General features: G+C 35.4%; 4 protein-coding genes across 4 annotated transcripts; 1 reads left to right on the forward strand and 3 right to left on the reverse strand.

Moving 5' to 3' along the window:
- The first annotated feature begins 102 nt into the window (after positions 1-102).
- C7974DRAFT_55328 (uncharacterized protein) lies at positions 103-1,199 on the forward strand. The gene has a single exon (XM_046146842.1). The coding sequence runs from the start codon at positions 364-366 to the stop codon at positions 1,192-1,194; it is 831 nt and encodes a 276-aa protein (XP_045992504.1). The 5' UTR covers positions 103-363; the 3' UTR covers positions 1,195-1,199.
- On the reverse strand, positions 1,200-2,337 carry C7974DRAFT_55327 (uncharacterized protein). The gene is made up of 2 exons (XM_046146841.1): positions 2,069-2,337; positions 1,200-2,021 (listed from the first exon to the last, which is right to left on the reverse strand). Exons 1-2 carry the CDS (start codon positions 2,194-2,196, stop codon positions 1,205-1,207), a joined length of 945 nt encoding a protein of 314 aa, XP_045992505.1. The 5' UTR covers positions 2,197-2,337; the 3' UTR covers positions 1,200-1,204.
- On the reverse strand, positions 2,338-5,343 carry C7974DRAFT_55326 (aconitase family-domain-containing protein). The gene is made up of 3 exons (XM_046146840.1): positions 4,457-5,343; positions 4,241-4,406; positions 2,338-4,192 (listed from the first exon to the last, which is right to left on the reverse strand). Exons 1-3 carry the CDS (start codon positions 4,986-4,988, stop codon positions 2,479-2,481), a joined length of 2,412 nt encoding a protein of 803 aa, XP_045992506.1. The 5' UTR covers positions 4,989-5,343; the 3' UTR covers positions 2,338-2,478.
- Positions 5,344-20,699: 15,356 nt separating this feature from the next.
- C7974DRAFT_402814 (uncharacterized protein) lies at positions 20,700-21,087 on the reverse strand. Its single transcript, XM_046142757.1, has one exon. It carries the CDS (start codon positions 21,079-21,081, stop codon positions 20,872-20,874), a length of 210 nt encoding a protein of 69 aa, XP_045992507.1. The 5' UTR covers positions 21,082-21,087; the 3' UTR covers positions 20,700-20,871.
- Between the last annotated feature and the right edge of the window lie 3,671 nt (positions 21,088-24,758).

Here is a 24,758-nt window from a genome sequence, read left to right on the forward strand (position 1 = left end):
TCCGGTGGGAAGATTGAGGCTGTTCGGCGGAAAAGCGCCGAGGGGCCGGTGCTGATGGCGGGCGCCGCTGCTGGACTTCAGCGGCGGTTGTCGACTGCGAAACTGGCTTCGCTGATTCGTGAATAGACCCGGCCCTTTGTGGGTCTCTGCCTGCTTTTCCTATGCCTGTGATGTGAACGACTCGGCTTCTCGCGGGTTCACGACCTTGACTTTTTCTTCACTTGCAGCATCATCAAGTAGGCCCATTTTGTATTCACTGTTCGTCTCAAACAACCAGGAACAACTTGGAGGCCTCCTGGAATAGCTATATCACTCATAAACAGACTGAGGTTGCCGCAAAACTACCACAGGAACGCAATACACATGCCCCCCAAGGCTAAAGTACCCGACTTTGGTTCGCACGACTACTGGGACCAACGCTTCACCGCAAACACGGTCCCTTTTGACTGGCTCACTGCCCCGGACGCTCTGGACTCCTTGATCGCCGACGCACTGAGCACTTTGGGCGAAGAGCAACCCCAGATCCTGCACATCGGCTGTGGATCGTCGCTCCTCTCGCAGCATTTGAAGACCCATGTGCAACATGCTCGTCAGGTGCACAACGTGGACTACTCTAAGATCGTTATCGATGCAGAACAAGAGCGCGAATTGGAAGCGTTGGGGGGCGATGTGAGTGCCTGCACAAGATGGGATGCCGTGGATCTTCTGGACCATGCATCGCTTGTTGAGACCTGCGGCTGTGGTGTGTATTCTGTTGTTGTCGATAAGTCAACCTCGGATGCTATCTCGTGTGGTGAAGATCAAATTTGCCGGCTCCCGTACGCTGTCACTTTGAAACGACGTACATCGACAAGCAACATGGTGGACACGAAGCCAAGGGAGGTTTTGACTCACCCGTTGCAACTCTTGGCTGTGCATCTAGCTCTTGCGACGAAGCCTGGTGCCAGATGGATAGCTCTCTCGTACTCTTCGGAAAGATATCCGTTTCTGGAAGGCGAAGCAGCGACGCACAAAGAAGAGGGCACGGCAGACACTGGCATGCCAGACCCAAGGCTCTTGTGGACGATGGTCAGTAAGCACCGGATTGAAGCCAAAGAGCAGGAGGATCAAGGCGCCGTGACGCATAGACCGAAAGTATACCACTGGGTGTACATACTACAGAGGACCAACACACGGCTTGTTGTCAACGCCTGAAGCTCGACGGCTAAGCTAGCTTTCCAGGCACAAATGGCATTCCACCACTCAGCCCACCGTCAACAGCCCACGCCTGGGCATTGACATAGCTGCTCTCGTCACTCGCCAAAAACAACACCGCCCGCGCAATTTCATCCGGCTGCCCGCCCCTCCTCAGCGGATTGAGCTGGCCAATCTTCTTCTCACTCCCCCTTGCGCGCGCCGCGTCGTATGTTATCTTCGTCATGCCCGTCTCAATCAAGCCCGGGCAGACGGCATTGCACCGAATCCCGCTGCCCACCAGCTGATACGCACACGTCTGCATCAGACTCACGACCGCGGCCTTGCTCGCCGAGTAGTCCGTCGGCCCCGCATTGCTCTTCAGCCCCGCCACCGACGCCGTGCCAATAATACTCCCGCCCGGATACGGCTTCTCAGCGCCCGTCCTGCGCATCGCAAGACTGCCATATTTGGCCGCCAGAAACACCGACAGCGCGTTCGTCCGCATCATGCGCATGAAGCCCGCCGAGTCCTCCTCCCAAAACACCTTGCCGCTGCTGATCCCCGCGTTCGCGAAGAACACGTCCAGCCGCCCGTACGCAGCCACAGCGTCGTCGCACACGGCCTTCACCGCGGCTTCGTCCGCGGCGTCGAATTGCCGCGTGTGCACGTCGACGCTGGGGTACAGGGAGGCCAGCTCGCGCTTGTGCAGAGCGAGGTTCGAGGCGTCGAAGTCGCAGAGGTACAGGGCGCGGGCGCCGTGGCGGGCGAATTGGTGCGCGCTGGCGCGGCCGATGCCGATGAGGGAGTTGGCGCCAGTGACGATGATGACTTTGCCATTCACGCGTCTGACGAGGGTTAATGGCGGAGGGGCAGACGCAAAGGGGACTCAGACTTGTCACCTAGGTCGCCGGCTATGCTGCGAACGCCCGGCTTGCCCTCGAAAGATGGCGGTTCGGGAAGCGGCTCCGAGAGCTCTTTGCTGAGCGCTGCCTGCTGGACCTTGGGCACTGCGGTGGGCATTTTGGATCGTGGGTTTCTGGCGTCTTGAATCGGTGTGAAATGAGCGACTGTGTCAGGAGTGTCGGATGGGCGAGCACGATCAAGGCGACGGCTGTCGAATTGCGGAGTTTGCGGAGCTTCTCGAAAGCTGGGGTAAAATGCCTCGGCTCACAGCGGCCCATGACTTCATTGGGCAGAGGGGCTTTCACTCCACGAGGTCCCGTAATCCACGGTCTTACGAATTACTCTTTCGGGCAGGTTGAGCCTTCTCATCTCTTGATCGTCGTGATCGACAGCGCAGTTCTACTCTCCCAGAATCGTTTCTTTGATGTAATTGAGGGCGCTCCCAGCCCTCAACCACCTGAGTTGCCGCTCGCTATAGCTGTGATCCAGCCTCGCCTCCCACGCGCCCCCCTCCCGAGTCACCACCCTCAACCCCACCTGCTGCCCCGGCAGCATCTCGCCGCTCTCGACTCCCACAAGCGTGACACGGTCGCCCAGCGCGATCCTATCGTAGTCGGCAGGATCCGCAAACGTCAATGGCAGCAAGCCTTGTTTCTTGAGGTTCGTCTCGTGGATGCGTGCGAACGAGCGCGCAACAACGGCAATGCCACCCAGATAGCGTGGCTCAAGTGCGGCGTGCTCGCGCGACGAGCCCTCGCCGTAGTTCCAGTCGCCGATGATGCACCACTTGACGTTCCTGTTTTGCAGGTCGCGCGCAACTTCGTGTATGACGCCCGTTGTTGAGTCGAGTGGGTGGATAGTGTAGCCTAAGAGCTTAGAGTCGCCGGGGGGCAGGAACGCGTTGGAGGCTGCTAGTAGCATGTTGTTGCTGATGTTTTCTAGGTGGCCCCTGTACTTATACCATGGTCCGGCGGGAGAAATATGGTCAGTGGTACATTTGCCGGCAACTTTGATCAGCACCGGCATGTCTTGTGCTGAACCAGTCTTCCAGGCATCAAAAGGCCGTAGCAGTTGCAGCCGGTCGGATTGTGGATCAATGTTGACTAAGAGATGTCCTGCGTTCTCAACAGGTGCTTGATAGAGGTTTTCGCCAGTCGTGAAAGCGACGGGTAGCTCCACGCTTGTTGGGGCAGTGAAGCGTAGCTGAGATGCTTTTCCATCCACCGCTATAGAATCGCTAATTGGGTTGAAGTCGATGCGACCTGCATACGCAAAAGCAGTCACCATTTCAGGTGATGTGACGAACGAACATGTCTCGGGGTTGCCGTCGTGGCGTGCAACGAAATTGCGATTGAAACTTGACACAACAGTGTTGCGCTCACGACCTTTGACGTCGACATCTGTGCGATCCCACTGGCCTACACACGGGCCGCAGGTGGTGCTCAGGATCACAGCACCTGCATCTCGTAGGGCTTGTAGTATGCCTTCTGCTTCCGCCGTAGCTCGAATGTCTTCACTCCCTGGTGACACCATAAAGGGTGTCTTCACTCGCGGCACGCCAGCTGCTTTGGCTTGGCCGACAAGCTGTGAAGTCTTGTAAAGATCTTCGTACGAGCTGTTGGTACAACTTCCCACCATTGAGTGGCTGATATTGACAGGCCAGTTACTCTTTTGAACAGCTCCCTTCAGCTGGGAGACGGGGTGCGATAGGTCTGGGGTGAATGGCCCGTTGACATGTGGTTCAAGGGTGTCGAGATTGATCTCAATAATGTCATCGTAGCGATCTTCAGAACCTTCGTCGGCCGTGAGGAGTACGTCCTTGTATTTGTTCGCCTCCCGCGCGATGTCGTCTCGCTTGGTCGCCGACAGGTACCGGCCCATGGAATCTGAGTATGGAAAGATGCAAGAAGTTGAACCAATCTCAGCGGACATGTTGCAAACCGTAGCCATGGCAGTCGCACCGAGACTGCCACAGCCCGTACCGAAGAACTCGATGACCTTTCCTTTCCCACCGGAAACAGTCAGGATACCCGCTAATTTGCAGATGATATCTTTCGTGGACGTCCATCCGCTCAATTTGCCGGTCAGTCGCACTCCAACGACTTTCGGAGACCTGCAATGGTCAGTTGAAACGATCGGTAGCCCATCTACATGAACTCACATCAGCTCCCACGGCATTCCGGCCATTGCGTCCACCGCATCAGAGCCGCCAACACCAATGCCCAGCATGCCCATACCCCCGGCATTTGGTGTGTGGGAATCGGTTCCGATTATGAGCCCACCGGGGAAGGCATAGTTCTCGAAGATGGTTGTATGTATGATCCCAGCTGTGCTATCGTTAGCTTGCGGGGACTGTCTCGACCGAGACAACACTGACCGCCTGGTTTCCACCATCCTATACCGTACTTCTTAGCTGCACTGCTCAAGAAAGCATACACTTCTTGGTGTTCAATGCTGCCCCTCTTCAAGTCTTCGTCGGCACCATCTCTGGACACCACAAGATGATCGCTGTGAACAGTAGTCGGTACCTGAACCTTGGGAAGACCAGCACTAATGAATTGTAGAAGTGCCATTGTGGCCGTGGCGTCATGGCACGCCACCCTGTCAGGCCGCAGATGCAAGAGAGTCTCCCCTCGCCTGATTTTGTCGAGGTTCCAGGCATAATCTGGACCTGTGTATAAATGGCTGTATATTATTTTCTCTGTTAGGGTCAAAGGCTGCCGTGACCTGTGCTTGACTGCATTCAATTGTGAAATTTGACGATCGTAATCCAACGTGATGTCTAGATTAAGAGGACTTATGGGTACTCGAGGTGCAACTGTCGCAAGCTTGCGTGTTAGAGGTATCCTTGGATATGAGGTGCATCTTGAGCGCATAGCCCGAGTTGTACAGACAGATGCGAGGATCATCGTGACAGGAGGAATAGCGCACGATTTAACAAAGTGCCAAGAGGATGCGACATCGGTGGTGTAAGATGGCAGTGTTCGGCACAAGCCAACGGGAACCTAACGCGGTGGTCGGTAATGCGGAGAGTGCCGATTCGCCACCAGGCCGCCTTTGGACAGCGCCGCGAACTGTCATCGGCATCGGCAACGATCCGCACCGTCCATGTTAGTACTAGGCACATATATGGACTGCTCCGAAGGCTGATGCATGACCCAGGAAGGCTGTTGTGGCACGTCGCCGCACAGTAGCTACTGACTCATAAGCTTTAGTTTTATCCTTAGATGTGTGTTCGCTGCGTTATGCGCACGGGCTTACTGGACATTGTGCTGTATTATTGCACGGCTTACAGCGTCCGTGCACCTAGTGCGCGCGGAAAGTCAGTGCGCGTGATTATAACTTTCTGCAATACTAAAAATAAGGTTATTAAGCTATATATAAAGGTAATTATTATAAGGTTTTTTATAGTAATATAATAAAATATTATATAATTAGTTTCTAGCTTTTTATTACTTTTTCTAATAATATATATTGCTATATAATAAGACTATAACTTTATAATTTTATTAAAAGTATATAAAAAATAGAGGTATATTGCAAAAATCTTATAAAATAGGCTAAGGCCCTCTATCTATAGTATAGAAGTTATTATATACTTGTTATAGTAAAGTATATTATAAAGATACTAATACTTATATATTATAATTTATATATAGGTTCTAAGAGCTTTAAAGATATAATATATTATATAACTCTTATATATAAAACTATAAAGTTAACTTAACTTTATAATTATAAGTATAGCTACCTATAACTATAGATTTAATATATTAACTAGGTAGCCTAAAAAATTTTTAAGTTTCTAAACTATATTTAACCTATAATACTATAGAAAAACTATTACTTTAAGCCTAGTCTTCTTATAGTAGAAGTAAGCTATAAACTAGTTAGCATTCTATACTATTTATAAAAAGAGTAATCTTACTATTTATAGCTATATATAGTCTTATAATCTTAATCTTTCTTTCTTTCTAAGTAGTTAAATATTTAACCTAAGATAATATATAAATATTACTTTTATTTAACTCTAATAGTATCTATACTATTACTCTTGCTATACTAGTAATATTTATTAATCTAGTGCTAGTACTATTTATTTACTAATATTAAGACTTTATACTCTTAATAAATATAGTATTAGCTATAATAGAATATATTAATAAACTATTCTTATGCATAATATATAGCATTAACTACTATTCTTAAGCTACTAAATATAGAATAGTTAACTTAACTTTAAAGAAGTTACTAGGCCTAGCCTAGTTTAGTTAGAATATAGTATAGGCTTATATACCTACTCTTACTATATAAGAAAGAGTTAGTATAAACTAGTAAATTTAAATTATTTAAGGTATAATTATAGGTAGAATAATTAGAAATAAGTATTATTAGCTAGTAAATAAGGTAGGTATAGAATAGCTTAGGTTGCTGCTTATATAAAAGGTAGAAGGAAAGGCATCTACTTTATATATATTAAGCTTAAAAAGTAGTCCTTAGTAATTTAGTTCTTAGAATTATAGCTAAAATAATTAGTATAAGGTTTTAAGTATTTAGTAGACCTATAGTATAACTAGGTTTACTTAGTTAGTAGATAACTATAATATATTAATAAAGAATATATATAAAGCTACTAAATAGCTACTTAAATAGCTACCTAAGTAGTGCTTAATTATTATAGTATTAGTATTATCTTTATTACTTAGTAATATTAGCTACTATTATAATTGTCTTTTATAACTAACTAGATACTAACACCTAGTAAATACTAATATACTTAGTATAATATTATATAGGCTATTCTAACGTGTTCCACCACCGAGCCGCGCACCCCACCGAGCCGCGCACCTCTGCCAAGACCTCATCACATTCTACTACTATCATGATGCCTCAACAACGTGATATTGAATTGCTTCCTGTTGAAGATAGAATTATCCTTGCTATCTAAGCCCTCAGATCTGACGCGTCACTAAGCCAGCGACGCGCTGCTGCCATCTACAACGTGCCTGAAACCACCCTCCGCAACCGACGCGCTGGAATAACCTCACGACGCGATATCCAAGCTAACTCATTAAGGCTTCACAAGCATGAAGAGGAGGTGGTTATATAGTATATTAGGAAGCTTGATGCTAGAGGCTTTGCCCCTACGCTTAGCTACGTACGTGAGATGGCCAACTAGCTACTAGCTAAGCGTGGTGGTACTTATGTTGGAGAGAACTGGGCCTACAGGCTAATCTAACGCCGACCTGAGGTTAAATCTCAAGTAACTCGAACTCGTGATCACCAGCGAGTCCTCTGTAGCAATCTAGCTATTATAGGCCCCTAGTTTAATCTTATACGCAACGTCAAAGCCAAGTATGGCATCCTGGATGAAGACACGTACAACTTTAATGAGACTGGCTTCCAGATAGGGGTTAGGGGGTCAGTGAAGGTAGTAACAGCCTCTGAGCGGCGCCTCAAGCCACTTGGAGTTCAGCCTGGTGATAGGGAGTGGGTAACGTTGATTGCCGCCATCAACGCTGTAGGGTGGGTTATCCCACCCTTCATCATCTTCAAAGCCAAGAACCACGACCAGGCCTAGTATCACAACCCTTGGGATTGGAGAATAGGAGTCAGTAACAATGGATGGACGACAAATGAGCTTAGGCTTGCCTGGCTACAGCACTTTATTAAGCATACAGAGGCTAAGAAAGTGGGTAGTTATAGGCTGCTAATACTTGATGGCCACGAGAGCCACAAGTCACTTGCCTTCCAAGATCTGTGTGAGGAGAACAAGATTATTACCCTCTGTATGCCCCCCTATACCTCACATATCCTTCAGCCGCTTAATGTGGGTTACTTTGCCCCACTAAAGCGTGCGTACAAGGAGGAGATCCGAGTCTTGGCAAACTGCTATATTAACCATATCAACAAGAAAGCCTTCCTGGCTGCATTTACCCTAGTATTCAACCAAGCCTTCTCAAAGGGCAATATCCTATCAAGCTTCAGAGCAACTGGCTTAGTCCCAGATAACCCAGAGGTAGTACTATCAAGGCTTGAAGTGAAGCCTCGTACACCAACACCACCTATACCTGGGAGTACCCCTTGGCAGCCTAAAACACCAAGCAACGCCTGGGAAATAGAGGCTCAAACAACGCTGATTCTTAAGAGGATAAGAGACCATAAGAGCTCCTCACCTGAGTCTATTCTTGAGATGGTGCTGCAGGTTTAAAAGGGGTCAACTTTAAAGGTACACTCACACACGTTGCTTGAAGCTAGAATAGCTAAGCTTAAAGAAGCAAATCAGGCTGCCTTAGAGCGTAAAAAGCGTAAGAAGAAGCAGATTCAGAAGGGAGGGACTCTATCACAGGCAGAGGCAGAAGCAATAGTTACCCAACGGGATGCTGAGGTTTAACTTGAGGCTGAGAGGCGTGAGGAGAGAGTGCAGGCAGGTGCTAGCAGCAGGGGTATTCCCCACTGCAGAAGGTGTGGCAATACAGGACACAACAAGCGTACATGCAAGAAAGATGCAGTAGAATTAGGCAATTAATTTAAGCCATTGCGCACTATTATACCTTGTTGTAGCGTTGAGTTATTGAGGTTTAAATGTAGACAGTTGCATTTAGTGCGCGGCTCGGTGGGGTGCGCGGCTCGGTGGTGGAACACGTTATATAGCATAGTTTTGTTATAAGTTATATAATAAGCTTACTTCTTAGTAGTTAAGCTAAAGTAAGTCTTATATAGAGCTTATATAGCTTATATTAAGCTTAATAAGCCTAGCTTATATAGCTTATATTAAGCTTAGTAAGCTACTATACTCTCTATAGTATATAGTAAGTAGGAATATAACTCTTATAGTTTATATTTAACTTAAGTATTAATCTATAATATTAGATCTTAACCTAACCTTTAAGCTAGATAGTCTACTTTATACTACTTATTATTACCTCTTATCTTTAAGATAGATAGATTATATCTATACTCTTTAGTATAAGACTCTCTTTAGTCTCTCTAATAGTCTTTATCTCTAAGAACTAATTAAAAAGTGCTTATAAGCTTTGCTTAAAGTTTAACCTTAATATTTTAAATACCTTTAAAATATTTACTACTTTAAAAAACTAAGCTACCCCTAGCTTATTAAATAATATAGATATAACTAATAATAGTACTACCTATATAAGTAATATTATAGTTAATAAACTTAATCTTTACTATAGTAAATATAGCAAGCTTAATAATTAGCTTATATAATAGGACTTATTCTTCTTATTCTAAGGCAAGTATATTAAAGAGGAGAAAAGAGTTATACTTATTAGTAGTTATATATATAGTGTAGTATTTAAGTAGATTAAGCCCTTTATATAATAATATAATATAAGCACTACTATAGATAAAGTAGATAAATAGATCAAGGACTTTAATAAATTTAAGAAATAAATTAAACCTATATTTAGTATATTTAATAAAGTTACTAGTACTAAATATAATATCTAGCATATTAAATAAACTAAATTAGCTACTCACTATACTATAGAGTTTTAGTAACTTATTACTTATACTAATTAAGATAATAATATACTTTTAACTATATTTAGATAAGGCCTTAAGCTAAAGATTAAGAAAGAGCTAATATATACTAGTACTAGCACTAACACCTTTACTAACTTAGTTAATACTATAATTAATATTAATATTAAACTATATAAGCTATAGTTAGAATTATAAGATAACCTCTAAGTATAAGCTACTAATTCTATACTATACACCTTTAAGAACTAATAGAAAAATAATATCTAATAAAGATAGCATAGAAGATACTACTAGTCTAACATGTTATAATAAGTCTATACTAGAACTAATATAGGATACTATAGCACTAAGGCTATAAACCTTTCTAATATTAATAAAGAACTTAAATAATAGAATATAAAGAATAAGAGTAGTTCTAGAACTAATAAGCCTTTAATAACTTATTATAGCTATAGCAAACTAGGCTACTTTGCTAAAGACTATTATAGTAAGAATAAAGTTATATAATAGCTTAATATAATATCTACTAAGGTTAGACCTACTAATACTAGTAATTAGGAAATAATTACTAATAATATAGAGTGTCTTATAGAAGACTTAGAAATAAAACCTAGAATAGATAATAAATATATTAAACCTATTAAGGACTAATAAAGTGTCTAAAGTAGAGCACCTATACTATACTAGTATAATAAATTAAATAGATCTACTAAATACTAAGAATATTATAACTAGATACTCTAAGTCTTAGAATAATAACTAGAAGCTAAGCACTAGGCTAATATAGTATAATACCTAAGTAATAAGTATATAGTATATAATAATAAAGAATATATATAATAGTATATATAGAATAATAATATACTTAATATTATAGATAATAAACCTAAAGTAGCTTATATTTAGTTATAGAAGTTACTATAGAGATATAATAATAGTAAAATACTAGCTATAGTTATACTAGACCTATAGGTTTATAAGAACTATAAGAATATATTAGTATCTATCTATAAACTTCTAAAGAAACCTAAAGAGTAGTTTAATAAATAGTTTATAGACTATTAATAAAATAACTATATAACTATTAAGATACTATAATAAGCTAGTAAAGAAATTCTAGTATAGAATAAACCTAACTTTAGGTAAATATCTATATAATAAAGGATAACACCTTAGTACCTAATAGATATAAGAAACTTTCTCTACTATACTATTTTATAGATTACCTATAGTACTAACTTATATATAGTATACTATAATAATAAAATAAATAGTAAATAGTTCTCTAGTACTAAATAATACTATTACTATAAATAGTATAAATATAAGGATACTATATATAAAGTTTACTTATAGGATAAGTAATAATAATATTACTTTCTAAGAGAAAAAGATACTTAGTATATATATATTAAATAGTTATTAATTAATAATTATAACTTAAACCTATGTTAATAATAATACTTATATAATAAATATAAGGGCTATAAAGAGGCTAAAAGGCAGTATAGATTCCTTAAATATAAAGAAGTATTAGATAGTAAGAAAAAGTCTTTTTTAGACTAGTATAAATAATATATACTTATAGCGACGCAGGTAATAAGATCCTTTAATATAGTTCTAATTCTACTATAAGGTATATAAGAGCACTAGGAAAGTTAATAACTAGAGAGAATCTTATTCCTATAGGTCTTATATAAAGAATACTTAAAAACTATCTATTCTAGAACTGCTATAGGCTTGCCTTTTATACCTATAAGTCTTAGTTAGCTATAGATAGATAAGAAATAGCAATAGAGGTAAGTTAGGACTAAGTTAGAGGGGAGTTAGAGGTTGTTTAAGTTAGGTAGTATCTTGTTTATAAGATTTAAGATTTTAGTAGTTAATTCTTATATTACCCCCCTCCTTTATAGTTATATTATCCCTAATATAGTTAATTAGCCTTACGCTTATCCCTGCACTAACTTAGTTCTAAGCTAGCTCTGCCCTATCTTGCTATCTCTTTATTTATACCTTATTATTATTTATTTATTATATAATTATTAATAAAGAACCCTATATTTATATACAGCACGCGCTTAGTAGTAGCTAATAAGGCTATACCTAGCTAAGTTAGAGGGCTTATAGGTTTATAATACTATTTATATAGCAATTTTATATCTCTAGTATAACTAACTAGGCTTAGTACCTAAGCTAGTAGCAAGGTATAAATAATTGCGCCTATATACTAACATTCTCTAATAGATACTACTTTCTACTATAAGTTAATATCCTTACTTTTTACTTAGGCCTCTGCTAATTCTTCCCTAGGCTTATTTCTTAGTTACTATGCTAATACTAGTCTCTCCTAGCACTCTTGCAGTAGCCTATTAGGTTATCTACCTTTATTCTATGCATGCCCTAGCAAAGGGCAATTAGATTAAATAGAAGTTTAATTTAAGAACCTTATCCTAGTATGCATACTGCACATAGTATAGTAGTAGGAATATGCATAGTTAAAGTATAGTATATTATCTAACTCTCCTAATAGTCTATTAGGACTAGTCTTTTAAGCTATAAGTCTTTATTATGTGCATATGCCTTATATCTAGTCCTAATAGAGCCTTAAGTTGTACTAAGTAGTTAACACTCTACTATATATCTCCCTACCCTATAGAGCTTAGCCCTATTAAGCTTATCTTGTCTACTAACAAGCAGCTTAGTTGCAACTAACTTAACCCCTCTTAGCAGGATGCCTTAGCCTAATAGGATTCTAGGCCTATATATCTCCCTTAGCATTAAGAACTATAACTACCTGTTATATCCTGCGTAGTAAACCTTACCTAACGCCCTAATAAGCTCTTAGTAGCTTATATTAACCTAGGTCCTAATAGTTCTATAATAACTTATTTTACTAGTTTATATTATTAATTATATCTCTATTTATATTATTCTCTAGCATTATAGCCCTTATGCTAGCTTAGTTTATAGACGCTATTAACAGCCTACTTTATAATATTAGTCTGCTTGCCTTATTAATGCCTACCTATTACTGCCTATTTTTATTACTAATAGCTGTTTATTACTTTATATGCGCGTTTACTTCTGCTAGTATATATATAAAGCTCTTTGCGCCCTAATAGCTTATTAGCTAGGTAAGTAAAGGCGCTCTTAGGCAGCTATGCTAAGCAAACGCGCTAACTTTACTGCTAGATTCTAGAGCCTATGCATAACTTCTCTTACTACCTAATATTACTAACCTTTAGGTATATATAAGCTAGCTTAGGCGCCTCTTTACTACCTTCTAACTCTAGCCTTCTATTAAGCCTTTTAATTAGCACTTCTTAATTCTTTAATTAGCACTTCTTAATTCTTTATATCTTAGACTAGATTTAATAACTCTCCCTGCTATAGTAGTAGTAGTAGTAGTAATAAGAAGCCTTCTAGAGGTTGCAGCAAGCTAGGAAGCGCTAATATTAGTCTATCTAAGCTGCGCCTAAAGACTCCTTAGGTCCTTGTCTAGGAAGCTAGTATATTTATACTCCCTTTGCTAGGCCTAATAGGCTGCTAACTTCTCTAGTATTGCTATTCCTTAACTACTGCCTAGACTAGCGCTTAGCCTATAATATTAGTAATACTCTTACCTTCCTTTTTAACTATATATATATCTAACTACTGCTATTTCTTTAATAAATTATAGAGGCTTATAATGCTGTTAGCTTAAGCTACCTACTAACTATAGCTAACTCTTAGCTATTTTATATCCTGCTAACTAATAATTCCTAGCCTTATAATATAACTCTCTTCTAGTTCTTCTATAAGATATCTTAAAAGAGGGAGCTAGTTAATCTGCGCACTCTTATATAGTTAGCTAATATACAGGCTTTCTATTAACGTGCTATTAAGCATAGCTAAAGAGAGGGCTATTCTATTAGTCCTTATAGCCTATTACTAACTAGTTTCTTGCTAGCGTTTACTATAGGGGCTGTCTAGTATACTATTTCTAATAATAAGGATAATCCTGCCTCTAAGTGCAATTATTATATCTATACTAGAGATCCTTATACTTAAGTTGCTAATTCTATAAAAGGCGAGGTCTTCCTACTAGGCGCCTATACTTTATACTAGGGGGCATCTTATAGGAATTATTTATTTAGTAGGCCCTAATAGCTTCTTAGGTTCTTACTTTCTACTAACTATAGGCAGCTTAGGCTTAGTAGGCTGCTAATAAATTGCCTCCTTCTCCTTCTAAGGTTAATTAATTTAACAAAGGCTACTATAAGGCCTGCAAAGTTATTAGCAAGACTACTTCTTTCTATCCTAATTTGCATTTTAGAGCTAGCTACTAGGCTGCTTAAGATACCTTAAATAAGGAGCTAGCTAGGTTAGATATAGATAAGAAAGAGCAGAATTATATATATAAGATTGCCTCTGCCTATAATATTAGTTACCTTGCTTAACCTTATAAAGGCACTACCTTCTATAAGCATGTCTAGGCTGCTATAAATCCTGCTCTAAATTCTCCTTAGCTAGCCCTAATAAGTTCTATAGGTTCTATTACTAGAAGGACTAATAATAAGTTAGCTATCTATTTTCTAGCTAATTAGACTAGGAGGACTATATTAAAGGGCCTCTTCTACTATAGTTATAATTTATAGTCTCTACCTATATAGATATTATTAAGGACGTCTTAGATTAGTATAAGATCCCTAGGTTCTATTAGGGCTAGCCTTAGTGTTGCTTATGCATTAAACTATTCCTTCCCTATATCTCTTAGCTAAGTAACTCTATTAACTGCTTTATAAAGTTAATTATCCCTATATTTAAATTATTTTGCCCTTATTACTAGCAATATTACTATATCTATTACTAAGTTCTAAGGGAGCGTTTACTATATAAGGATATGCAACTTAATAGGTAGTATATATTCTCTTCTATATATAAGATATATTAGCGTCTCTCTTATTAATTACTTTATAGTTACTCTATTAGCCTATAGAGCTAGGTGCAGGTTTAAAACCTAATTTCTAGTTATCTTTTAGAGTGCTAACACTAGTTCCTTATACCCTCTCTTAATAAGTTCTTAGGCCTAGAGATAAAATATACTAGCTACTACCCTATTAATTCTATATAAGGCAGCTAAGTCCTTAACTATACCTTTGTTTTCTAGCCCTCTATCTACTAATATCTTAAGCAGAATTCCCTATTATATAAAGATTACTTCCTCTAGAAACTTTGCAGCGCTAGCTAAGTTATTATATTATAGTGCCCTTGCCTCTAGATATCTAGATAGATAGTCCCTTATAATAATTATATACTTTTAACCCTTAATCCTATTAGGTATATAGATAACATCTATTATAATCTACTCCTATAGGCTATTAGAACTAGATATTAGATAGAGTTCTTCTTAATACTGCTTTATTAAGTATACCTAGCATTCTCTATAGCTATAAATATACCTCTGCACCTACTAAAACATTCCTAGCTAGTAGTACTATATCTATACCTTGCGCTATATACCTTTCTAGCTATAGTAACCTAAATTATTATATAGCTTAGTAATAATCTTTATCTATTATTTAGGATTATTAACTACTTGCTATAATAGTCTATTAGGTATTATTTTTGCCTATAGAGTTTTATCTACTAGTATAAATTAAAGGGCCCTTCTCTATAGCTTTTAGAGGTTACCTTTTAAAAGGTATCTTAGGTTCTTTATAGTTAATAGCTATTCTATAATATCCTTAAACTTATTAGTATAAAGATTAGGCTAGACTTCTATACTAATCTTAATAGCTGCATGCGCATATTATAGCATCTAAGGCTCTATTAGGATTAATAATTATATTGCCCCTAGTTGTTTATTAATAAACTCCTCTATATTATCCTTAGGTTTTATAGGGGGTGTCTATCCTAGTTCTTCTAGCTATTATAACAGCGCGTCTATAATAACGTTCTATTTCTCTACTATATACTGCACCTTAAATTTCTATATATTTAGCAGCGCTAGCTAACGCGTTATTAATGCTCTAGGTAGGTTAGTTATACTATAGTTTAGCTAATCTACTAGCGTTCTAGCGTTAGTTTTAACTATAAAATAGATGCTATAGATCTAAGGGTAAAACTTCTTTAGTGCTAGCAGCATTGCTTTATACTTATATTTTCTAGAATCCTAATTTTGCTCTAAGGCTAACTATACCCCTAATTTATATTATATAGAGTGCTAATGTCCTATTAGGTTCTCCTGCTAGATTACTGCTCCCTATCCTTTTTTGCTGCTATCTGTAGAAATAATAACAGGGCATAAAGGCTTATTATAGTTAATAGAGACTAATACTAGCGCAGTTATTAGCTGCTGCTTAAGCATAGCTATTGCGTTAGCAGCCTTAATAGTCTATTAGAAATCCTTATCTTTCTAAAGCAAGTTAAAGAGTAGCGCTGCAATAATAGCAAAGTTTAATATCTAGACTTTATAGTAAATATAGAGCCTAATAAATATCTAGACATCTTTTAGGCTTATATAGGTAGGCTATTCTAGGATCTTATAAACCTTCTTCTGCGCTAGGTGTCTTCTATATTTATTAATAATGTACCTAATAATGCTTATACTCTTATAGCACTATTTGCTTTTAAATCTAGACGCAGTTGCTCTAGCTAACTTAAGGTTTTAAAGTACCTTATCTATATTAATAATATGCTCCCTAATAAACCTTTAAACCCTAGGTAATAACTCTTCTCCTTTATAGTCTATCTTAGGTCCTTTAATAGTAATATTATCTATATAGGGTATACTAGCTATAGAGATAAGATCTTGCAGAATCTTTATAATAACTTGCATAAATTCTATAATAGAGTTTATAGTGCCTATTAGGAGTATGCACTGCTGCACTAGCCTATAAGACAGCATATAAAACGCTATTAATAGGCAGGAGTCCTTATATAGCTTAACCTAGTTATACCTAGAGAAGAAGTTAATTAGTAATACTACTTAGCATTCTATAAATTCTTTAGAAAATTTATTAGGGTTAGGTAGTAGGTTAGTATTGCAAATAGTAACCCTATTAATTTATTAGGCATTATTAATTAACTAATACCTATATTCTTTCTTTTTAACTAGAAACTAAGGATTACTATATTGGCTTTTTAAGTATTCTAGCACTTCCCTATCTATATATTCTTGAATTATGTTTGCTACCTCTGCCTAAAGCTTCCCTAGGATTAGAAAATTACCTTCTTTCTATACCTTATATTTAATAGTATTAATATAAACTAGTAGATAAACGTTATTATATACTTGTCTAGATTTAGAGAAGTTAAAGCTTAGTGCCCCCTTATAATAGTAGAATACTTCTACTAGCATTTCTCTTTCTTATAGTTATAGCTAACTTATAATCTTTATTTACTAGAGCTGCTTAGCAGTTATATATTATCCTAATAGGAATTTAGCTATTTAGGGCGCAATATACTTAGTAAATTACTACTAGGATTAATTACTATTAGGCAGTTACTATTTGCCTACTTATTTCTTCTAGTTAGGCTTGCCCTCTACTTAATAAGGCATAACTAATAAATTATATACTAGTTATACTTTGCATGCTTTAAACTTATATATTATTATAACTTAGTATTTAATAGTCTATTAGAATCCTTCCTAGAAGCCTGCCTTTTTTATTATATATTAATCTTCTGCCTAGCGCAGCTGCATAAGGTTAAGCAGTATATTATTTAAGTCCTTATCTATATACCTAGCTGCATATAGCGCGTGCTAATTCTTATTTACTGCTTATAAAAGTATTAAATAGTCTGCTTATCTAGGCTGCCTATACCTACTTACTAGGCAGGTAGATATAACTAATAGTTTATTAGAACTTGCTATTATTAGGTCTTGCTTGCCTAGAGTCTTAAGCCTAATACTTAGACTCCTAATCCTTTTAAAATTATAGATTCTTAAGTAACTATACCTACTATATTATTAGTTATAGCTATAAATATTATATAAGATATATAATCTTCTAAGTAGACTATATACCTTATTTATCTATTAGCTTAGTATTAGAAAGCATATTAAGCATCTGCTAGGAATAGGTTTCTAAGTATAATTAGTATTAATAATAATTTTAAGATAAAGAAGTTTATTAGGATCTTAATATTCCTAATAGTTACTAAGGCCTGCTAGATTATTCCTTTAAATTATTTAAATAACCTATTAGTAGCTTATAGCTAGGATAAGGCTATTTCTTATAGCATTAAAGTAATAATAAGTTCTGCTGCCTATACTATCTTTAGGTAAATTATGTTAAGTTTAGCCTCTAAGTCTAGTAGGGTAGATATCTTTATATCTCTAATGCTTATTAGGGCTCTAGGATAGTCTCTTTAAACGTGCTTAAACCTATGTTTCTAATTATATTCTTATTATTAGCTTATAGTTTATTCTCTATCTTCTAGCTCTATATATGCTGCTTAGTACTATTATAGCAGCATTAGTATAGTAATCTATAATCTATTAGGACCTAATTTATAAGTGCCTGCCTGCATAATTATACTATTATATGCTTCTATATATATATACTCTGTAAAGTTTTTAAGATAACTTAGAATAATCTTTACTCTAGTAGATTCCTAGCTAGGTATAGCGCTTAGGTAATCACGCTATAAAACCTCCTAACTCTAAGGAGTATTTTCCTGTGCTTACCAAGCCTATAGCTCTACTAGTTCTAGAGATATTAACTGTTCTATTCTTAGTAGTATAGAGAAGCTTCTAGAATAAGCTTATAAATATATACTACTATTATTAGTAGGGATTGCGTGTATAGACGCGTAATCTGCTTAGAAATCTTGTTAGTATATTACTAATAAGAATACTCTAGTATTGTCTAGAATATTCTACTTAGTAATATAGTAGGGAGGAAGAAAGTATAAGTACTCCTATTCCCCCTATGTTATCCTGCACCTAGCAACTAAGAGTTTAAGCTATATATACTATTATATATCTTTATTATCTACTCTTTTTTATATCTTTATTATCTCTTTGGGCTATACGCTTCCCTATTAGGAAATTACTAGTCTAGTAAGTCTAGGTCTACTAGACTAGGGAGAAAGTAGACTAGTCCTCCCTCTACTTTCTTTACAGGTTATGAGCCCGGCTCTTTATAGCCTCTAGAGAAAATTCTATAAGTCTTAGAACTAGCTATATTTAGTATAGCTACTGCTTATATAAGCAGCTTACCTAAGCAATAGAAAGGAGTAGAAGGTTCTAGAAACATCTAGAATTTTCTATCTCTATTATCTACTATTAGTAGTAGATATTCTTCTAAGAACTAGATAGTTCTAGAAGATTCTAGAAAGTTAAAGCAAGAGAGTATCTTAGAGAACTCTTCTAAACTTTCTTCTACTTACTCTACTATTATTAGAGTATAGAAGTATAGTAAACTAGGACTATTATAGTCTAGCTTACTAAGCAGTATCTGCTATTAGTCCCTGTTCCTTAGGCCCTTAGTAATAAGGATAACCTAAGATACTAGAGCACTAATTCCTATCCTATTTAGCTCCTAGTAAGACTATAATAAGTCTTTATATTTAGCTTATATAAGCTCTATATTTAGACCTCTATTAAAGGCATAGGAGAGTTATAGTAGTAATACTATAACAAAGGCTCTAGGTAGACTCTAGAACTAAGAACAAACTAGGCAGCGGCTATACTATAGTATAGTATAAGCTATAGAGACTATATACTATAACATAGATACCTATAAGGGACTATACTTATAGTATACTCTATAGTAACGCTTCTAGTAGCTTGGCAACCTACTAGTAAGTTACTATTACTTAGTATATTATCGCAAAAATATACTGTTTATATAAGCAAACCCTACTAGGTTGCTTTTATATATACTAGCTTATTATTGCTTATATATATTCTATATATATAGCTAGAGTCCTTCTTATACCTTAGGGTTAGTAGGGACAGTAACTATATATATATATATTATATTAGTAAGCTTAATAATAGCTAGTTATTTGCTAAGAGAGAACTATTATATAAGCCCAAGGCCTATCTACTTAGTAGAAAAGATAGAGCTATTTTATATACTCTACTTTATAGTCTAGTTTATAGAAACTAGTACTAGAGTATTATTATACTTGGTTAGAAATAAGACCTATTTGTATATAGGCGTTCTATTTAAGAGTAAGACCTATTAGAAGTTATTGAATAGGCACTACAAGTTTACTAGCTATTTATAGTTAAGCTAGTACTTTAAGGCTTATTCTACTAGTTTAAAACTCTTATAGAGTCTAGTACTATTAAATCTCTCTTTTATTTGCTAAAGAGTGGATTGCTCTATTTAGTAAAAAGAGCAAAATAGCCTTTATTTAGATTGTAAGCGCTAGCGTCCCCCTAGTAGCTTAGCAATCTTTTACCTATACTATAACTACTGAATAGTATAGTATATAGCACTAGTACTATTTTAGACTAGTAGCTAGATTTTATATAAGCCAAAATAGTGTTTTTATACAAAACGCTTAAATTTGCTTTTAGGATATAAGACCTGTTTTAAGTAATATAGGCTTCCTACTATTGTATAAGGCTTATATACTAGTATACCATAGTATATACTAGTTAAATACTCTCTTTAGCTATTATTGCTTCTATAGCCTATATCTCTTCTAATTACTTAGCTGCTGTATTTATTTAAGAGTATTTTATAAGACGTTATAAAAGAAATAAATATTTAACTATAAGTAAGAGGAATGGATTCTATTAAGCTACCTAAGCTTAAAGGGTCTAGTAATTATGATATTTGGGCTATTAGAATAGAAGCTATTATAGTAGAAAAAGGTTATTTAAACTATATTAATAACCCTACTATAATAGAGCCTCTAGATGAAAACGCCTATAAAACTACAGCCCTAATTAAACTAGCTTTAGAGGATGGCCCTCTATTACAAACTAGATTTATAAGTAATCCTTATATATTATGGACTACTTTAAAAAGCCTATATGAAGCTAAAGGCTTTAGTAGTGAATTCCTGCTTAGTAAGGAATTAATTAATACTACTTTAAATAGCTGTAAAGGTGACCTAGAAAACTATATTAACTCCTTTAGAAGAGTAGTTAATAATCTAGAATCTAGAGGCATTAGTCTGCCTAATAGATTTATTGTTGCTCTATTACTTAATAATCTAAATAAAGATTTTGAGTATATAGTAACTGTTATTACACAATCTATTAGATCTACTTCTATTATAGATCTAGAAGAAATAGTAGCACAGTTACTAGATGAATATAGAAGAATTAAATCTTTAAAGAATACTAAGAACTATAATAATAGTTCTACTAGTAATAACTATAATAGTTATACTAGAAATAGTAATTCTAAATCTTCTAGCTATAGCAATGATATAGAAATGTCTATGCAGACTAATAACACTAATAATACTAGTAATACTAGTAATAAAACTAGTAATAAAACTAGTACTATTAAGTGTAAATTTTGTAAGAAAAAGGGACATGTAGAATCTAATTGTTTTAGAAAACAAAATAATTCTAAAACAGAAGCTATAAATAATAGCAATAAAGAAGAACAAGTTCTAGTTTCTTCTAAGTCTACTAGTTCTGCTAGTACTATAGACTTTATATTAGATTCTGGTGCTACTATACACACGTGCTATATAAAAGAACTATTTAATAGTTTAAAGCCTAGTAATACCTCTATTAAGTGGGGAAATACTACTAAAACTATCAAAGCACAGGGTATAGGAGATATTAGTTTAGTATTTACTAGTACTAAACAGTTAGTTAGATTAACTAACGTACTATATGTTCCTGATTTAGGAGTAAACTTACTAAGTTTAAGTTTAATTACTTCTAAAAACTATAGCTTATCTTTCTATAAGAATAGCTGTTTTATTAATACGCCTAATAGGTCTTTATTAGCTAAAGGCAAATATAAAGAAGGCGTTAGTGTTTTTAGTGCTACTAGCTCTAAGCCTATTAGTTCTAATACTATAAATAATAAAACTTATTCTACTCTAAATACTATAGAAGAGTTAGAAGATAACCTTAGTATAGAACAGGCTTATAATCTAGAGGAAGAAGACTATACTAGCAATACTAGTAGTTCTAGTTATACTAGTAATACTAGTAACTCTAGTAGTTCTAGTGATACTCTAGAAGAAATAGTATTAAATAAAAATACTATAGAGCTAGCACATAATAGGTTAGGGCATATAAGCCTAAACACTATTAAGCACTTAAAACAGTCTACTAAAGGAGTAGACTATATAAATCTAGAGGATATAAGTACTGCTTCTACTAGTTTAGATAATTGTATAATTTGTATACAATCTAAACTAACTAAATTACGTAACAAAGAAGATAGTACTAAAGTAAATGCCTATCTAGATTTAATATATATAGATATAGGAGGTCCTATTAGGCCTAAAGCATTAAAAGGCTATAAATACTATATTACTTTTAGAGATAGCTATACTAAGTACTTAGTTATTAAGTTACTTAAGTCTAGAAAAAGTATTATAGATGTTATTAGGACTACTATTACTGAATTAGAACTAGAGGCAAGAAATAATTCTAGTACTAGTAATAGTATAGAATCTAGTAAACCTTTTAATAATAATAAGGTTAAAGCCTTGCAATTAGATAATGAGTTTAAATCTAGAGAACTAGATAATTATCTAACTAGTAAAGGTATTAAAACTAGATATTCTGCTCCTTATACTCCTGAGCAAAATGGCGCAGCAGAAATAATTAATAGAGTTATACTTAATAAGGTTAGAGCTCTATTAATTAATAGCAATTTACCTAAATTAATGTGGGGTGAAGCTATACTAACTGCTGTTTACCTATATAATAGAACACCTAATAGCTCTATAGAGTTTAAAACGCCCTACTATTTAAAGTATAGAGAAATACCCAATATAGATAATATTAGAGTATTTGGTTCTCTTACTTACTATAAAGAGCCTAGCTTATTTACTAAGAAACTAGACTCTAAAGCAACGCCTTACTATTTAATAGGCTTTATAGGGGCTAATATATATAAACTCTATAATCCTAGTAGTAATAAAATTATAACTGCTAGAGATTGCAAAATTATAGAAGGTTATTTTTATAAGCCTAATAACTCTAGTAATATACAAAGTATATTTACTAGACTAGAACCTAGTATAGTTAGTAAAACTATAACTAAGCCTAGTATAGTTAAACCTTCTAATTCTAGAGCTATATTAAATAAGCCTAGAATACAAGAGCTAGAAAGTAATTCTGAAGACGAATTAGCTAATTATACTTCTATTATAGAAGAAGATAATAGCAATTCTATAGAAAGTATTATACTAAGTACTATAGAAGAAGTAAATAACAAGCAAGATTGAAAATCTCTATATAATAAAGCTATATTAGAGAATATACTTGCTACTTCTAATAATAGTAACTTAGAAGAACCTAAGACCTATAAAGAAGTATTACTAAGTAAAGATAAAGACTTCTATTTAAAAGCTATGCAAACAGAAATAGAAGATCTAATTAATAGTAATACGTGGTGTATTATACTAAAGCCTAGAAATAATAGCTCTATTATTAAAGGCAGGTGGGTTCTTACTAAGAAATATAACTTAGATAATACTATTAAAAAATATAAAGCTAGGTGGGTTGCTAAAGGCTTCTTACAAAAATATAATATAAATTATAAAGAAACCTTTGCTTCTACTAGCAAACCTAGCTTAATTAGGCTTTTATTGTCTATTTTTGCATATCTAGATTGGGAAATATATACTTGGGATGTTAAACAAGCTTTTCCTAATGCAGAAATAGATATAGAAAATATCTATATGCAATTGCCTATAGGCCTAGAAGACTTTATATTAAATAAAGCTCTAGAAAGCCTAGAAAAGAATAATATAGACCTTATAAATACTATTAAAACTAGCATAAAAGAAAAGAATTATACTAGAATAGTATGCAAATTAAATAAGGCTCTATATGGCCTAAAGCAGGCTAGTAGACAATGGCAGCTATTTTTAACTAGAATTCTAGAACAACTAGGATTTAATAGTTTAAAAATAGATACTAGTATATTTATACACAAGACTAAGCCTATAGTACTTGCAACACACGTAGACGATATACTAGTATTTGCAAAAGATTTAAGCCTAGTTAGTAATCTCTATAGGGATTTAACTAGTTCTTCTAAATTAGAAGTAACTAATTTAGGTGAAATAAAAGAGTTTCTAGGTGTAGAAATAATAAGAAATAGAACTAAAAGATCTATTATTATTACACAAAGAAGCTTTATTGCTAAAATACTTTCTAAGTATAATAAGCAAAATAATAAGCCTAAAAACATACCTTTACCTATAGGTACTAAACTAAGTAAAAACCTAGAAGAAAGTAGCACTAGTTTAACTAGAAACTTTCAGCAACAAATAGGTAGTTTAATATACCTTACTATATTTACTAGGCCTGACCTAGTTTATAGTATTAACTACCTAGCTAGGTTTATGTCTAATCCTAGCCTAGAACACTATAATACTCTAGACTATATATTTAGTTACTTAGTTAAAACTAGTAACTTAGGATTAGACTTATCTCTAGAATTTAGCCAATCTGCTACTACTAAACCTACTAGCACTAGTATAACTAGTATACCTAGTAATAATACTAGTACTATAAAACTAGTAGGAATATCGGATGCAGATTGGGGGGGGCGATTTAGATTCTAGAAAATCTACTATAGGTAATATATTCCTATTAGAGAATAGTAAGAAATCTATAGCTATAAGCTGGATTTCTAAACTACAAAAAGTAGTAGCTTTAAGCTCTGCAGAAGCAGAGTATATGTCTTTAAAAGAAGCTACTAAAGAAAGCTTATATCTACAAAATATTATAAAAGAGATATTTATTAATAATACCTCTTTAAAAGACTATAATATATTTAATGGTAAATTAAATACTATTAAAACAGATAGTCTAAGTGCAATAGAACTAGCTAAGAACCCTGTTTATCATGCTAGAACTAAGCACGTAGATATAACCTATCACTTTGTTAGAGAAAACCTGCTAAGCAATAATATAGACTTAGTATATGAAAATACTAGTACTATACTAGCAGATAATCTAACTAAAGCTACTAGTAATCTTAAATTTCAAGATTTTACTAGCAGGCTAAACC

The sequence above is a fragment of the Boeremia exigua genome, assembly GCF_020726555.1.
Source record: "Boeremia exigua strain MPI-SDFR-AT-0100 chromosome Unknown C7974scaffold_12, whole genome shotgun sequence".
Classification (NCBI taxonomy): Eukaryota; Fungi; Ascomycota; class Dothideomycetes; order Pleosporales; family Didymellaceae; genus Boeremia; species Boeremia exigua.